General features: G+C 35.3%; 1 protein-coding gene across 2 annotated transcripts; it reads right to left on the reverse strand.

The window, feature by feature from the left end:
- Positions 1-2,570: 2,570 nt before the first annotated feature.
- GUCY1A1 (guanylate cyclase 1 soluble subunit alpha 1) lies at positions 2,571-16,417 on the reverse strand. 2 transcript variants are annotated; one of them, XM_009988890.2, is made up of 8 exons: positions 16,169-16,417; positions 13,212-13,273; positions 11,529-11,587; positions 9,750-10,459; positions 7,742-8,227; positions 7,089-7,232; positions 4,754-4,908; positions 2,571-2,772 (listed from the first exon to the last, which is right to left on the reverse strand). In XM_009988890.2, exons 1-8 carry the CDS (start codon positions 16,415-16,417, stop codon positions 2,571-2,573), a joined length of 2,067 nt encoding a protein of 688 aa, XP_009987192.1. The 2 variants fall into 2 exon arrangements, with proteins under 2 accessions (XP_009987192.1, XP_086467877.1); XM_086611751.1 differs by having other exon boundaries at positions 9,750-9,953; positions 11,524-11,587.
- Positions 16,418-18,585: the final 2,168 nt, after the last annotated feature.

Below are 18,585 nucleotides of genomic sequence, written 5' to 3' on the forward strand. Positions count from 1 at the left end.
TAGCAGAGGTTCCTGAACTATTGATCATCTTCCATCTTTTATTTGTGTTTCAGTATCAGCACAATGCTGAGTAACATAAGACAGTGACTTTTATTCTCTCCCTTTGCTCTGCAGAAAAGGACTGAACTCATGCAAATAGGATTGGGAAATAAAAAAAAAAAATTCTTATTTCCTTCCTATGCAGTTGTGAGCAGCCATACCATCAGAGGTAGTTTTGGAGGTCTCCAAAGATTTTGTGGCACACACCTTGCAGAGTTTAGAGGCAGAAAAGAAATTCCTAGCTTTCACTTCAGAAACAGCCTCAAAGTTAAATTTGGTTCCTGTCAAGCTGACTTCTGATAAAGTGGACCAGGGCTTTGAAAGCAACACAGTCCCTTGAATGCTACATGGCAAATAGCCACAAAAATTATTGCTGTTGGAGGAAACAAAAACTCCCCTTCCACTGCTTTTGCAGAACAATGAGCAGACATAAAAAATGGTAGCAGCTAGAGTAGCCTTAGGTTATAGGATGGGTGGGGTTTGAAAAAGGGTCCCCTTGCCAAGATTCAAGAGAAATTCTTCTTAATTCTGACGGCTTTCAGCTGGAAATACTGATTTTGCCTCATGTACTATCTGTTGTAGCTGTTTCTGCAGAGAGTGCAAAAGAAAACGGGGGAGAAACAAACTGGGTTTGGCGAAGGTCTGAATTGTCCTTTTTGAAAGATTTCAAGCAAAAAAAAAGAGATTTCTCCTGGGGCTCGAATATCTGTGCACTTCACTGTTTTGTCAGTTTCTGAGAGTTCGTTTGCTTTGTTTTTGCACGGTAGTTCAGCGAGAAAGAAAACATCAGCTCCACACTAATCGCACTTCCTCTGACACCAGCGATGAGAATTTTTTTCTGGCATCTCCCTGAAATTTTATGAGGTCTTGCCTGAATTAAATAAAATTAGTTGAATTCTTTTGCTATGGCTTTTACTTTAGCTACGTCACTGTTAAGATTCAAAGGACCTACTTTATTTATTTCAAGGGCCATTTGGCAAAAAAATTGCAGTGTGATGAAAATGTATCTTCCATCACATAGTGTATTTGTGACCCCATAGAATCTTTACGAACTAACTGGACATAATACTAAGATATTTGTATATTTATATAAATAGCATTGCATAGTCTCTGAAGGCTTTCACAATATTGTATAACATAATACTACAGAAAGCATCAGCTTTAAAACAACTGGTTTATTTCCTTGCAAAATCTCCCGGTAATTAGATCAGTTAAATTGCCTTCCTTTTGTTTATCTCAACAGTTTGCTTATTGGTTTTCTGATTCCTTTTTTTCCATTGGCTTTAATTTAAGTGAAAAGATTAGTTAAAAATAATTGTGCCTTATTAAATACATACTCATTCAGTAAAAACTTAAACAGAGGAACAACTTCAGTGAGACGTGAATTCTTAAATTAAGCTTAAAGCTAAACATAGGCTTGTGGGGTTCTCCGCTCATGTTCCACCATCCACAACAGCAAAGCTTGTACTGTGGTCAAGTTAATACTTCGTGTATGTGTTCGTGCGTTCCAAAGCATTTCTGTTCATCTGGAGATTCCCCCGGCAACTTTAAAGCTCATGTACAATAGGCATTTCAATAACGTCATACCTACGTTGCTTTCCTTGAATAAGGATCATAGCTTTAAGCTGGTGTGCTTCTGTTCCGTTTTATACAGTCTGCCTGGAATTTCCTTTCTAAGCAAACACTCCATGTTTTATTACACTTCTTTTAAAACATTTCAAATTTAAATGACAACGAAAAGAAAACATTCATTGCTCTAATACATACTAGCAAGTGGATATTTTTATTTTTTGTAAAGTATTTTAAAAACCTCAAGAACTAAAATATTGTTTGATGGTTACAGAGACTTTAGTATGTGATCATACAGTGGTTTAATCTATAGCATTTTATACACAAAATAAAGTTCATTAAACAGTCGGCAGCAAACTCTGCTATGTAGATGTGTTATTAGCTACAATTAGCAGCCTGATCCAGAAGATGCTGAGCACTCTCAACACATGGACTCCAGTCAGTGTTAGAAGATGGTCAGCAGCTTCTAGGACAGGGCCCAAATGATGCACTGGAAGAAGTATGTAATAGTAATGACAATATTTTAATGGATATTTTCTTATGGAATCACTAAGAAAATATACTTTTAATAGTCATTGGTAAGCACAGCTCACAACACTGCATGTGACTGCATCACTTGCACATTACATTTCCTGACACACTGCATGTACAATACATCTACAATTCTCAGCACAGAGATAACTGAGAGAGTTGTTACGTTGCACTTACAAATTACCACAGGGAAAACGTAGTTTTTAGTAGCATTTTCAACAGTGAAGTTGCAATATTATTTTAGTGACTATGTTCCTTAGGCAAAGAAAAATAAAAGTAGTCAGTGACATACTTACTGAAATTTTAATACTGGCTTTCAGGTGTTAACAATCTAAAGTGCTTTCATGTTTCAAACATTTTTAAAAATTTTCAATTTATACAAAAAATCAAAATATTTATAAATTTATTCTATACACTCGTGAATGTACAATTTAGTCTATTCCTGTTTCCTCACCCAAAAAATTAGCATTACCATCTCCCAAATCTCTCTTTTGAAACCAAGTCTGTGAGTTTGTTCCTGGAGTATAAGCATCCAGAAAATAGCAAATTCCAGGGATATCACTGGGAAAATTTGGTGGAAGTTCTTCTCTTGAGCGAGGTGTGAACACAAACCCTGGATATTCCTTTAACAACCTAAAAAAAAAATGAATCATCTTGATTAAAAATGAATGTCACTAACTATTACTACAAGTGTAGACATTCAATAGTTCTTCATGCATGGCAGGGCAGAATCTACTTTAATATTTATAGGTTATTTACTGAAAATATAAAAAAGTACTGTTTATTTGGTAACTTTGATAATCTATTAACTCGTGCACCTGCGCAAACAGGAGCATTTCCTCTCTTTTTCTATCTTGTCAATGTTTTGCATCTAGGTGCTGTTTCTTGCAAATATTTTAAAAAATGATTTAGTACTGAAAGCTAGCTCAGATTTGCACACAAAACTGGCACCATAATTAATGTTTCAGTTATGAAAATACTGAAAAGCTTATTAACTAAACTATTCAGATCCTCTTACCAATAGTAATAATTCTGCTTTTTCACGCATGGGTCCACTAAACCCAGTGGTCTTCTACATCTGAAACACAGATTGCTTATCTGTAGGGACAAATACTGATGACTGGAATCTAAGCTTCCAAACAATTATTGCAGTATACAAGAGTTGTGCAAGGTGCCATAACATTATCAATATGTGTTTAGAATTGGTGTACCAATCAAAAAGAAAAAAACACTAAACAAAAAGGAGGTGAACACATCATTCACTGGAGGCGAGGGGAAAATAAATATACCACAACAATAATAATAGTTTACCCTTTAACCAAATTGCCTGTTTTCTAGGCACTCAGAGAATTATCTTTTTTTTTTTTTCCCAACAGTATACTCATTTCAAATATTCTCTTGAGATGAATACACAGCCATGCAGAAACCTACGTATGCCACAAGTTATAGGCCAGCCTTGTGTGGATGAAGTGTCTAAAGGTTTTAAGAAAAGACTGTAGTTGGTATCATTCAAAGTTATTTTCCATATAGATATGGAAAAAAAATCACTGTTGGCCAGCAGTGTTCTTTTGACATATGTAAGCACTGGCGATGTTAATGCTACGTCTGTATTGGTTTAGAGCGCATGACCAAAAAGGTTACTTACTGTGTGCCCTAATACCTGTGCTACTTTTATCTAAATCACCTATACGAAGTAATCTAAAGCTTGGCACCCTGTAAGTCACAGAGCACATGCTGCAGGGGATGTCAGGATCCTGTGCAAAACTCCCTGTCTGACATTGGCCACAGAACCTTGCCACAAGGCATTATCAGATACATGGCAGTGGGTCCAGGCTCAGTAGGAACAACTGACTGTCCAGGCTACAGTGAGGAAAACATAATTTATATCCACATTTCTGGTTATTTTACCCAGTCAGGCGTATCACTTTCTACCAGTAGATTTACTCTTTAAAGTTCATTCTTATAAAAACAAAGGAAAGATGCTGTATTTCCCATGGGAGACCCTGCTAGATGTCTGCATAATCACATAGTACACATTACTAAAAATGTCTGATCTGAGTGGATAAATAGTACAGCCTAAGTTCCATACTAAAAGATTTAAACCGAGTTGGGATCAAGACTTGTATAAACTAAACACTGGCATGGCTGATTTATTACAACCTATTCATTCATCTTCTGTAAACAAAAAATAAAGAAGATGTGTAGGCTGATGTTTAACAATTTTTCAGTTAGGTTGATATTTTCAAGGGCACCTGCAGCTAGTTTGGCATCCAGTTCACACTGAAAGCCACATAGCTCAAAGAGGAGCCAACTACCTGAGAGAAGAAAAAAAATGGCAAGCTGGGTAAGAAGCAAAATTGGCCCAGACAGTCCATTTATTTTAAATATAACATCTGAAAAATAAATATCTGCTGTTCTGTTTCACCCTTTTTCTTGCTCCTGCTGGTTGCATTCTGACTAAAAATAACTGTGGTGCATTCATGAGTAGTCAGATAAAAAGAGAAAATGGAAAATAAACAGCAGTACTTCAAAGGAAAAAAAAAAGAACAGGAAGATAATGAACTATTACAGTAACTACATCAGGTGAACATTTTACAGATATGAAGCACTGTACCTGTAAGTTGTTGGGCTGACATTTATTTTTCTAGGTATACTGCAAGATTCAAACTTATTGGCAAGGGTTACATTATTTCCAAAAAGGCAATAACGAGGCATTTTAACCCCAACAACTCCAGCAAAGACAGATCCAGAATGAAGGCCAATACGCATCTTTAAATAAAACACAGAAAACAACATTATTAGGTAAAATGAAATGGTTAAAGTCAGCTTTATAAATTCTTCCTGTATTTTTTTTTTTTTAAAAAAAAGGAAAAAATGAGCTACTAATATAAACTGATTAGTAAAGTCTCCTTAAAATGTTTGTATTCTGTCATTCCTGCTTGTGGAGAGGAAACTATCTGAAGTTTTCCTTGCCTTGCATTTACAACAAGTAATCCTTCATCTGATATGACTGTGGTAACTGCGGCAGTAATTTGAACTAGAAACATCAGCAGAAGTTACTATGACTCTTGGATACTTTCCTGGGAGGAATTAAATGACACGATGTAGTTAGACTGGTGACAGTTAATGAATAGTACTTGCTTTGCTGTTACGAGCAAGCCTCAGGGAACAGCAAAGACAATAATTATATGCTATAGTTCCAATTGAACTCTGTTGACAAGGTCACACATAGAGTAAATCCCAATCCCAGAGTACACAGTTCTGATAATTAATCAAATTATACAGCAGTTGACACATTTTGATACCTCTTCTTTGTAACTCATACTCATATTTTTGAGTTTTGCTTAGCTGGTGCTGCTTTCTATGTTCCTTTTTTTTTTTTTTTTTTTGGGAGATGTGTTCTTTGTCTTATGTGCATTATAGATATGTAGACATATGTTCTTCAGAGTAGCACTCTGACACAATAATGGCATGATGTCAGGAAGCTTCCATATCTACTGTGTGGGCTACTCTTCACATATCTAGAGAATACCATGTAATCATGAAGAAGTCACAATTTCTAATTTTTAGTGGAAAAGCAGAAAAGCCTGCAACAAAAGCAAAATCCAGCCACATAGCAAAGAATGGTTGAAATATACACATCAATATAGAAGGCTGATTTAAACTAAGCAGTTTGCAGTAACACCTTTTTCTTTGACAATTCACCTATAAAATGACAGTAGACTGTGCGACGTATTTGTTGCGTTGCAAAAGAGCCAATGCTTTCATGAAGCATTTCATTAAAATAGATGCATGATTTCATTAAAAATAGAAAGATTCTGTTTTCTTCTAAGAAGGTTCTAGTAGTCGCTTATATGATAACATTTTTTCTCATTATTTTGAAATTGCTTTTCAAAATGTAATAGCATTCTTCATTCAAAGTTATAGAGGTAGTATTTGTGTGGAAATTATAAACATGTTATCATATTGTCAAGATATTTCCAGATTTTTTAAGTGTAATTTAATTCGATATTGTGAAATACAAAAAGAACAACATTTATTTATAATATAATACTGCTATTCTTTGTGATAAATGTGGAGCATGTAATCATCTTAATAACCATTTTCTTTCTCTTGGAATACAAATATTGCGTAATCTAAAATTGAAGAAGCCTGAAGTTTTCTAAAGGAACAAACGAGCAGATAAATGTGAAAAATTAGCAAATGAAAGACATAATGAACTGTGACACTTGAATTAAAAATAATAGCACCTCATTCCAGGACATTTGAACTTAGTAGAAGGTCCATATCACTCATCATGCATACAGACCTTTCTCTTTTTTTTCTCAGTGGGAAGTAAGCATACATGAAAAATTCAGTACATGTGTAAGTCCTCATTGAAAGGAAGCCATAAATATAAGTACCACTGAATCTAACAGTTGCTTTGACAGCATTAACACCATTATCTTAGGGTAGTGGTGTTGATACTGATCTGACTGTAAAACAAGAACAACAGAATCCTTTAAAGATGTGTGGATTACTGCAATCAGAACATGTCTTTGGTGATTCGTATTTATACCTGTTACCTCAAAAGACTTAGATGTTCTCATTGGGTCTAATTTTGAGAGAGGATTAGTCTCCTCATTGGAAAACAGTAACAGAATATTCCATAACACTGACAAATTTATTGCTACCCAGACAAAAACTGGAGCATGTCAGTGTGCATCTATTGGTTTTAGAACATTAAAGTCTTTTGAGTTGGTTTTCAGATTGCTGTTTCATCTTTACCTCTACACAAAACTCATTCATAGAAGTTAAAAGGTCAGCTTCTCCAGCCATACACACTTGATTCCCCAACCTATCTGAGTTAATGCAATGATGTGATATTTCCTTGAGACAAAAACCCCCAAAACAACTAAAGAAACAAAAATGCCCACTTTAACCATATAAAATACAATAAAATATATAACCTTGATAGGCTCTCCATGGGGAGACACCACCTCATCTGACAGCTCCATCATCTTCAGGGCCATCAATGCTATCTGGACAGCATGTGTTTCACTTTCTTTGTGTAAACCTCCAGCAACACAGTAGGCATCTCCAATAGTCTCAACCTAAAACAGGCATATTCGTTCCTTACAGTTAGACTGTCTGACATACAAAAGAATAGTCTGTGGCTTCAGTAAGAATTGTACCTACATATTGGCTGAATCTTATTTTTCTCACTTTAAGTCCTGGGCAAATCCTGCAGTATCATTCAAAAGGAAAAATTGCACAACTTATATTTACTGGTGGGCATGATGCTAAAATACTTTTCTTTGCTCACCTGCTGTCAGGCACCCATTGCTACACTAAAGACTTATTTACTCCAGATTCACAGCACTGTCATTGAAATTAACTTTTAAAATTAACTCTTAAGTTTTGATGAGTTTCTCTCTTGGCTGAGTGAATGGCTGATTCTGTTGATTTTTGTTTGTTTGTTTTGTGATTTATCTTAGTAGGCCTTTCTTATAATGAAAGTTTAGGGCAAATTAATTTTTGGACTTCTATTATCCTCTGTCTCATTTAGTCTTCATTTCCTTTCCTGTCCCAGAACCCCACAAAAATGAAATAAATTGTGTACCTTGTAGACATCTAGCTCTCCACATTGGTAATCAAAGCGAGTATAAAGCTCATTAAGCATGGTGATAACCTGCATAGGTGAGCATTGGGAACAGATGGCAGTGAATCCAACAATGTCAGAGAAAAGCATTGTGACATTATTAAATTTCTTGGCTTGCACAGCTTGTCCCTGCCACAGCTGCTGAGCAACCTCTCCAGGAAAAATTGAAAACAGAAGATCTACAGTCTTCTTCTTTTCTTCTTCAAGTGCTTGATGGGCCTGCTCAAGGGTTGCTTTTAGCTTTCCTAACCTCTTCTTCAGTCCATCCTGAGCTCTGGCCTGCTCTCCTATCAGAACAACATCTCTCAATGCATTGTGAATGGGAATATCTGAGAGGTACAATCCACGTCCTGTAAAATCTTCTAGTCTGTCCACACAAGGAGATCCCAAGAATAAGATGGCACTGGATTCAAAAATGTAGATCATCTGGCCTTTAAGATCCATAACCTGAAAAAGTTAAAGAAACAAGAATTCATGGAAAACATTCGTGGCAACGGTTTATAAGCAAGAAGTTTCAGAGGAAATACATTTTGCTGAAACGTAGCAGAATCACACTGGTCCGCAGTCCTTTTCATTTAGTTGCTTAAGAGAAAACATGGGGTGCTAAATCACAGAGCCACCAAGTAAGTTTATTTTGCTTGAGCCTTCTGGTACAAAAGTCAGACCACAACTTAAGAATAAACACCTAATTATGTTTGAGCGTTAGTATCGGTTTTAGCTTAGGAAGAAATAAAAAACAAAAAGAGGAATTTTCTGTGTTTTCATCTATTGATAAAATGTTACTATAGTGGCCTGTGAACTTCTGCTAATAACTCCAGTGTTTTCATGCGCCACTTTCTTTGTAAGATTAAGTGAGAAAATCTGCTTCAATTTTATTATAGGATGTTCAGTACTCACTGCAATTTAAAATGAAAGGCATAACTGGCACATATATCCCATTTTAATGATCTAAAAAAGCAAAATATTTTGTGTGAAGTGGTTTTATGTCCCTCTGTATTCAATTGTGCAATGTGCAAGGTGCTGCAGAGTTCTGTTTAACATTGCTTTGAAAGACCATTTTTTGAAGAAAACCTGTTACTTGCTAATAGATATTTGCATATGTAAGTACATGAAAAAGCAAAACAGAGTCTACTGCCTCCTGTAATCATTAAACGGCTGCCTAAGGCAGAAATGAATCTGAGATGAAGTAGCTAATCAATGCTACATTTTTTTCCCACTTCATTAATAACTGGGTGAAACTTTTATTACTGTTCTTGATTTAAGCTCTTGGAGTGTTGAGTCTGAACTGGTAATCCATCCTGGAGTGCCTCAGGTATATATAAGCTGGAATTCAGCAGGGGCCCATGATGAATAAAAGCAGTCACTGAATATTCAATGCTTTTTACTGTCCCAGGTCATTTGCCACAGACCCAGCTTCAGCAAAGATAGTGAGTAATCCCATCAGCTGAAACTAGGTGGGACCTTGGGCGACTGCATCTGATGAAAACATCAGCATACCAAAAATACCAAAGATGCCAAACGCTGAATGAGCACAAGAAATGTCTACTTCTATCCCCAAATCCTAGAGCTGTTGTTTCGAGATGATTGAGAGGCACTTTGGTAAAGCTTTCTCTGCCACCATCTTTATGTTGGAGATGCTCTTATTCTCAGCAGCATTGACTTTGTTCCAATTTACAGAGTGTATCTCAATATTAAATTTTTTTTTTAATTAAAAAAAAATATTGTTTTTAATAAAATCAAGTTAACAGTCAGATTTTACTTGTGTGAAAGTCCTAAAGCAGAGTTTTGACTGAATATTGGCTTCAGAATCTGCATTGCATTGGAGTGCCCTCAATAAATCATTATTATTCAGTTGTATTAGATGTTGAGAGGTTGACAATGCAAAATGCACCATGTTTTGTGGTTATTTTAGCTCTATCTTAAGAAAAAAACTTCCTCGCAGAAGTTATGGTTATAAAAAGTCTCTTACCATGGATGATTTCATATCAGTATTATCCCATCTTCTGACTCGCACAGTAAACTGCATATTTAGCATTGTCATTATTCCACTAAAAGTGCAGCTTACTTTGGGGGTGAGAATTTCAAAATACTCTTCAAAATTGGGCTTAGCTTGAAATTCTCTTCTGATCAAAAGTCTTCTTATCCCATTTCCAATTTGAAGAACTGACATATCCTTGTCAAACATAAAATGAAATGGGAAAGTCTTACAGAACACAGAGGCAGGAATCACAAGTGAAGACTGCGGTTTACATGGAGATAAGGAAGGTTTTGCACTTTTGACTTGTATAGAGTACAGCAAATAAGGCTGATTAGCAAACTCAGTGCAGTCATTATGGAAACAAGGAGGCATGAGCATCACTTCCACCTCAGTTTCATACAAAATATGAGCTGCTGCTTTGATAATACCAGATAGAATCAGACTCGTGATCTTCTTAGGAAAGAAATAATACACATTTAAGAAGTCCTGATCTTTCTCCAAGCATAATATGGAAGCATCTTCAAGTCTGTCCTTTTTTCCTGCTTCTTGGCTGTGGCCGCTCTGCTTCAGCAAAGTAGTGAAACTGTTCAAGAAGTCCTTAAGAGTTCCTCCAATAACCCCTAATATGTGTTCATCCTCTTCATAGCATATTTTGAATAGCTCTTCACCAAGAGATTCCCTTAGAGACTCCACGGGAACACCTGCATGGAAACACATTTTAGTCAGAACTGCACTCATCATGCTGAATTTCAGGCTAAACACTTTTTTTCATGCTAGATCAAATCAAATTAGGAACATCTTTCCCTGATCCAGCACTGACACCTGAGGGCCCTTTCATTTCAGAGTCCTGCTGTAACCAAAGACATACTTGTGGTGCCCGGAAAACAGCAAGACAATAGCTTGTAGTTCGGAAAGATCCAAGACTCAGTGTTCTTTGTAGAAATACAGACAGAATGAATGCACATTTTGGCACAGGATTTAACTCAATTGCCTTAGCTTGATGTAAAGAAATAAATTAAGGATTTAAAAACTTAAGAATACAAAGTAAGAGTAAAATAGCATCTGTGCACACATGCAGACATAAGCACTATGCCTGATCCAATAAATTAAATGACCCTAGGAATATTCCAGGGCACTGAGGCCAATTGGCACAGAATAGCTCGCATCTTTGTTAGTAAATTTTTTTTTAACAGGATACCTGCATGCAGACTGACTGTTGGGAATGTTCCAACTCTCCAACTGTTACTGGGAATCATTTGGAAAAGTGTTACCTATCACAGGCCAACTGTGTGCCAGGACCAGCTTAACAGTTTAAGTGTACAGAAGACTACATTTCAGTTCCTGGAAATGTTAATTTACTATTACAGATGTAGACAAAGAGTTCTGTATTGCAAATGACAGCAGTTCTCTTCTGAAGACTACAGTCCTTCAGAAGATGAAAAGGATCGAACAGTTTTAATGAGTATAAAACTGTAACTTATTACTGAACCTACGTTACAACTCCCTCTAGATGTTGGATCTTAGGGGTGGATCATTCTGGCATATCTAAGACTTGAGAAACTTGTCTCTTTAGCTCAAATTTTGACGGTCTGAACTGTTAGTTGCAGAGATCACAGTTTAGGCTCTGTGTTGTCAGCATCACTGCAGACCTTACATGGATGAAATTATTTCTTAGTAACAAGACTAATTTATATAAACATATATTATTTTTATATATAACATATATAATCTCTATATTTATATATAGATTATTAAACAAGCTCACATTACCTGCTGCATTAGCATGATCACTGATTATTTTTTCAAAATCTTCTCTATCCCCAGTTTTTCTGTAAAGATCATAAAAACATAAATAAACCCCTGAAAATCAAGATAAACATGGTAAAAATAGTAAGTAACAGAAGTTACCTACCCGTCTTTAATGTGTACAGATCAAGTTTTCTGGATCAAATAGGCAGTTTTTCATTAATTCAAAATAGGGTCTTGGTAGGATCTTAGATTATCCTGGGCATTTGTAATAAATTAAAGTTTTAGTGGTCTGAGCTCAGATTATGGATTGATGCCAAATGCTATGGACTGTCATTGATTAAAAACACTTAGGTTGCAACAGTCCTGTTTTTCATTTGGTTCATTTTTTTTGCTTGAAGCTGTAACTATATTTCATGATGTATTGTAAAATATAATTGGAATTTATATTAAAGCAGTTATTGGAAATGCATTGTGTTAAATTCAAAAGAGCTGAGAACGTATTTCTGTTCTGACAGGAAACAATCTGTAACAAGAATTAACTTCAAAATTACTTGTTCATTGGCAGTAATTCTGTGACACAAAACTGCAGCCCTCTGAGTTCTCTGAGAGCAATGTACATCAACCTGAATGTCAGACCCAAGATCATGTAGCTTAGATTAACCTCCAAATAAGCAATAAGTTTTCATGCTTGCTTTCTTAATTTCTTCACTTGAAATATCTTAGATATATTTATATGCAAAAACAATACAGACGTTTAGATCTGTTTTACATTTGCATTATTGCATCATTCAGAATAGCATAATAATTGTTTGTTTCAAACTAATACTCCAGGGAGCAACACATAATTACAGACAGGAAAAATATTCATATCAATAAGCCAGTCAGCAGTCGCAATGCACATCTCACCAGCTCTCTGCGGTTCAGTCAATGTGTGTAAAGTGCTTCGAAAATACCAAGTATAATTTAAAAGATACATTGTAATTATCTATTCTTATCAACGTGAGCAACAGTGTAGTTCAACTTCATTCTTTTTCTCCACTTTTGAAAGGAGATTTAAACTGCAGGGCTTATTTTTTTTCAGATGCATTCAATAAATTGGATCCTCGATGTATAATGCTAAGAAATTCTCACTCTCTACAAGACTCAAATGATTAATATTGGATTAGGACTAAGGAGTGCTGAAAATCAAGCTGAGTTCCCCAGAAACAGAAAACAGAAGCCAAGTGAGCCCAGTGAAAACAAATATGTCAGTATCTAAAGCATATGATTGTTCACTGTATCAGAACCCTTTTTTTTTTTTTTTATAATACAAATTGTATGCATTTAAAATTCTTTTCCTGGCATCTGAGAAACACTGGGCTAAATCCATATACAACCATATCTACCTATCCATCTATGCTTGAGTAGTCTCTGACTTTCTCCAAAACACTTGCTCACTTTAAATGAAGTCCTTGTCTGTTTCCCTGCACAAATGGCTAAATTTGCCTATTAAGTCAACTTTGTGAGTCATTTAAATATTTGCGAATATTTTAAAATAAATTAAATCATTATTAAATTACATTACATGAAATGTTACACATCAGTTTGACAAGATAATTGAAAACAGATTACAGAAGTCCTGATTCCCCATCACCATCCAAGTCCTTATGAACTGTCTGCAAAACATTTTTGCTGTGTAGTTGCAAACCCATTACACATACACACCTGGTTTCTTTAATTCTGTGTTTTGCAAGCGTTCTCTGAAGTGCAAGATTTAACCTTTCAAACTGGGGAAGACAGAAAAAGTATGGTGATTAAAATGTCATTGCTGAAAATTTAATCAGAAAAGAATAACATGTTTATACAGAGAAGAATTATTTTGCTGTCTTTGGGACTGACATCTTTTTTTAAGACAGTATACTTGCTAGAAACAGCATGTCATTTCTGTGTTTGGGGTTTAGTTTATGTTGACGTCTTCAGCTCCAGTAACACTATAATTAAGCCCCTTAGCTGATGCACGCCAGTGGTTATGCAATTTAAATCTAGTGATGTGCTTTACCTCCAAGCTGTCGGATGGCAATAGAGACAGTGTTGCTAAGAAATAAGTATAACTAACCCAACTTCCTATTATTACACATTCTCTCCCAAAAACCCACCCTACTATGGATGCAAAACATAGAAAGAAATCTTTTCAGTTTAAATATATTCTCCAAACAGAAAAAAGCCAGTTATAAGCTGCATTATGCCCACAGCAAAACATTTAACTAACTAGTTATTTTTTTTCTGAGAAAATTAACTTTTCTCGGAATATTAAGAGTTAATTTTTTTTTCAGGGCAATTTTCAGAAGTGTCAAGATTGAAACTGCAAAAGGTAAGAGTTTCAAATGCAGCCATAAAAGGTCAAGATAGCATTCTGTGCTTCAGATTACCTCCTTTTCTGTTTTCAAGACAATAGCGTTTCAAGGCAATGTGAGAACCATTTATTTTATATTTGTAGAAAAAGAATAATTTTGGCTATGTATGCTGCAAACCCAAATATCCTCCATATGAAAATCTCATCACTGTATATAACCCTTGTAAAAGGACTCTGTAATAAAAGACCCTTTAGAGTATTATGAAGATTTACCTTAATTTACCTCGATCCCATGGTTCCATATCCTTACTCTAGTCACTAATTGGAACAGATACAATGCTTTCCAAACATGCATATTTCAAATTGTTGGGGCCAGTAAAGTTGTCTTATGTATGTAGTCTCTGATCATTCGAAATCCAAACTTCTCATAAAGACAGGGTCATAGAATAATACTACACTGCCATGACAGAATTTGGCTGTGAGGTTGCTGTGGTCTGGCTTTTCTTTGGTTCTCATTCCCTGAAGAAATCAGCATTTTCTACTGCATCTTTTACTTTTTGTATTTTCAAAAGGAAAGTTTGCAGATGTGAAGAAAAGAACATGTGAAAGGTAATACATTCTGGAGACTTTTTCCAAATAAAAATCTAAATTGAACAACTGTTCTACCGTGTATATGAACACAATGTAAATTACATTTGCGTATACACTGGTATAGTAAGTGGAACACCATCCAATTCATTACTTATCTCCGAGCAACATTCTCTTTATTTCTGTAAACACCTAAAGAAGCAAATGAAACAGTCACATGCACTAGATTATATCTCAAATTTAATCAACAGTTATTCTGGATTCACCATGTCCTGGACTTCCATGCACAACTCACTGTTTTCATGAGGAGCTCATGAATCAATCGGGGTCATGCTGTAGCCCCCTCTTTTGGAGCTTCCAATTGGAAAGAAGATTTAAGTTAGTTGCTGATGGTTAAGCAAGGCACTATAAAGTACCTCAGCAACGAAAAACATGTTTTTAAACAAGCAAAACTCTTCTATGGAGAACTGGGATTGGGAAGATGCTTATGTCTTAATCCTATATTAGTATGAGAACAGACTACAGTACTTGGATAAAGTTCCAAGGAATATGACTTGAATAACTGTACTTTACCATTGTCCCAGCTGATGAAGTAGCTTATCACGATTATACAATAGGCAGCTGCAAGCATTCACACCACTTTTTAAAGAAAAAACCTCCCCATTATTTCATTAAAAATCCCAACGACTATACACTAGAAAAGCAATACAGCAATCACAGCACCACAGAAAGGGTGCTTTGCCAGTAACTCTCTTGAGTTAAAAGTATTTTCCTTTATACATTTAAAGATCAGTTTAAAGGGATGAATTTCTTCTGCGTAAGTGCAGCAGAGGTAAAAAGAGGTCTATCGAAAATTAATAATGTAGAGTTTTAACAAAAGGGTAATAGATGTAGAGTTGCAAAAATAGATTTGCAAATAATTTAACAAAACTCCAGCACACTTAGTAAGGTACACTGAATGTCAAGTAATGGAATTGTAATTAATTGAGTATACAGAGTTGGCCATTTGCCATTTGTAGACTCAATATATACCAGTCAGTTCCTTCACGCTTTCCACAGAATTTGAGGCAAGCCCAAGTGTTGAATGTTAAGGAGCTGCATTTTTTTATGTTCTTTTTACAGAAACAAACCATGGTATTCATCTCCACTCAAGCAAATCACTATGCATGCACTGTACCTCTTTTCAGTTGAGTTTAGCAGAGACATAATACTTTTGTGGTAAACACAGACAGTAATGTTTTTAAAAATAGTATGGCAGGAAGTTAGAATTATAACAGGTGAAAACAGCTTTTTTTTTTTTTTTTTGTGATAATGACTAATGTACGTAGCGGTATAGATTCAGTTAGGTGAATTGGTGAGGTAACCATATAATTTACATAACTAGGTAACCAGGCAGAGTTTCTCTAACTGCACATCTATGTAAAAAAATTGGTACAGAAATACATGGAGTTAAAAGGAACAATTAAAATGATCCGCGGAAGGTTGCAAGTACAAGCCGAAAATATAGGGAAATACGGTGAAAGGGATGGTGTGAAAGTATACAAAACTGATTAAGGCAAAATTGTATCCAGAAGGAATGGAAGAGGATGAAATGAGGATTTAAACTACACAGAACTACGTAAGAACGCAAATTTTGAAGTTAAAACAACTTTCTAAAGGCTTACATCTAAAGGCCTGCATAAAAAGCTTTTTTAATATCTATAATTATATGCTATTAAATTATTATGCAGTATATATTTACCTCAGGAAAGATCAGTTTGCAGATGCTTTCAGTTAATGTGTGCAGGTACACTCTACTTCTGCTCGTTTTCCTTTGTGGAAGGTTTCCTTGAGCATCTTTTTCATGGACTTCTTTGCAGATGGGCAAAGCTGCTTTAGAGCTGTTTTCTGTGCAGTCCTTGTCATGTTCCTCAGTAATGTGACTTTGAGTCAATAAGGAGAAAGGACATTCCCCTGTGATCTTCAAATCTTTCAGTTTTGTACAGAACATACTGAATGAAGTCTCTCTCTTGAGATTAACGAGTACTTGGCTTTGTGTTTAATAGTTCTCTTCTGTTTATTAACAAAAGAAGAAGATGCCAGAACAGCAGATAAGACAACCACTGTGGAAGATTATTGGTAGCTATAAATCACCACAGGAACAAATGCGTGCCCCTACAAAACAAGAAGAAAGAAAAAAAATTAAAACCATTTATCTTCCCTTTTAAATTCCCATGATGTGACAATTTTATCATATGTGCATTAAAATAATGTCTTTTCTAGGACCTTGCTCAGGAAAGCACTTAAGCTCATGTTCCATTTTAAGCATGTAATCTCTACTGACTTCAGTGCTTCAGGTAATTAAAGTTGCGTGCACGGTTAAATTCTTGGCTGAATTGGGACTCTAGCGATTAAGGCAGAGGAGTTGTTTTATCTGATATGTCTTTGGTCACTTTGATGGATGAGGTTTCTGGAAGAGTAGAGAGCAGAATTCTAATGAGAAAATCTTTTTAATTCTTCATAAACAGCTATTAAGAACTAATTGATACGGCTCAATGAAACTGATTTGTTACGGATACTTAAATTTCACTTTATTTGATGTCCAAGATATCCTTCTTTTAATAGAGAAATGTATGACAAAAGTTAGTACTTGCACTTCTGGAACAACAAACCATCCAAGACCACAGATTAGCGCCTTGTGTAAAAGCCACTGACTGGTGACAACTAACGTCACAGGAATTTGACCACATAACTGATGTAGTTGGTTGGAAACATCATGGGATTTTTTTGCTTTTGAAGCTGGTATCTTTCCAACAACACATTAAAAAAAAAAAAGGGCTGAACTTGTGATTTTAATAATTGTTCTCTGTTTGTTATATTTATTTCAGTAAGACTTAATCTGAAAAAGGCTCTTCCTTCAAGGGCTTCATTTTCTATTGACTGTATCTCATTGAATCAGATCCTCTCATCCTCATATAATACTCTAACAAGGTAATGCTTGAGAGCTTTTGGTGACTCTGGAAGCAGCTGAAGTATTACATTTGTCTCTCTGGAGATACAGTACAATAAATTTTTCTTTCAGAGGCACTATGGCTTTTATCAGCCTGTGCACCACACTGCTTATTTCTGCCCCTGAGACACCCAAAGGGCTTTTAGGGTCACACAGCAACTGTATCAGTGTTTAAAATAACTAATTTCCTGATAGGGGTTATCAGCTGCTTCTTTCGAAACAGCTGGAATGAATGGCACAGCAGAGGAGCACTGCAGACCCAGCACAAGTGGCACGGATATGCGGAGAAACAGGCAGAAGCTACTTTGGCCGGACTGGCTGCTGAAAAAAAATATTTGGCAGAAAAGGCTCTTTTATATGCTGCAACACCGATGGTGTCAGGCCAGCTTCTAGGAGACATCTATCAAAATTATTAAAGTATTATTTTAAGAATCAATAAACACAATGCTAAGAACAAGAGGCTGAAGACTGTTTACATAACAGTCTATATTTCTGATTTCAGTTTTTACACAGAAACTCATTTGTTTCAGTAATGCTTTATTTTTTATTGCCAAACACTATTGTGTAACAAATGAGGCAGTGAAAAAATTTCAAGCAAGAACCACGCTCTCAATACATAAATATACAGAATACTTTTCTTTATAATGTAAGCATTGTTACATAGATATAAAAGTATTTTTATTCAGGAGCCACTATATAACCTTGTATTACTTTACTAAAAAAGAAAAGCAGAAAAGAACCACCTTTTCTGTAGTTAGACTGATCTGTGTACTGAAATAAACTGTTAAGAAAAACAGTAATATAAATATATATGTGCACCATTGTCAAAGGATAAAAGCATTTATGGCTTTGATGGATGTTACATATATACTCAGATGCTTTGCTGAATTTAGGCCTTAAATTTCAAGATAAATCTTGAATTTATAAAATAACACCACTAAAATTTTTTAAATCAAGTAAACTAGCATTTTGGAAGAAAAAAAATTCTGAAATACATTTTTCAGAAAAAAACGTATCATAAAACATTTTAAAAATCTCCCAGAGAATGTAATACAGCATTTATATGTGCTGCTATTATATATATATATAAAAAAAAGCTGTTTCTCTCTCTGTGAAGAATGTAAGACTGAATTAATGGTTAAATTAGATACCAACAAATATTTACTGCA

This window comes from Tauraco erythrolophus, chromosome 5, assembly GCF_009769465.1.
Source record: "Tauraco erythrolophus isolate bTauEry1 chromosome 5, bTauEry1.pri, whole genome shotgun sequence".
NCBI classification, from domain to species: domain Eukaryota; kingdom Metazoa; phylum Chordata; class Aves; order Musophagiformes; family Musophagidae; genus Tauraco; species Tauraco erythrolophus.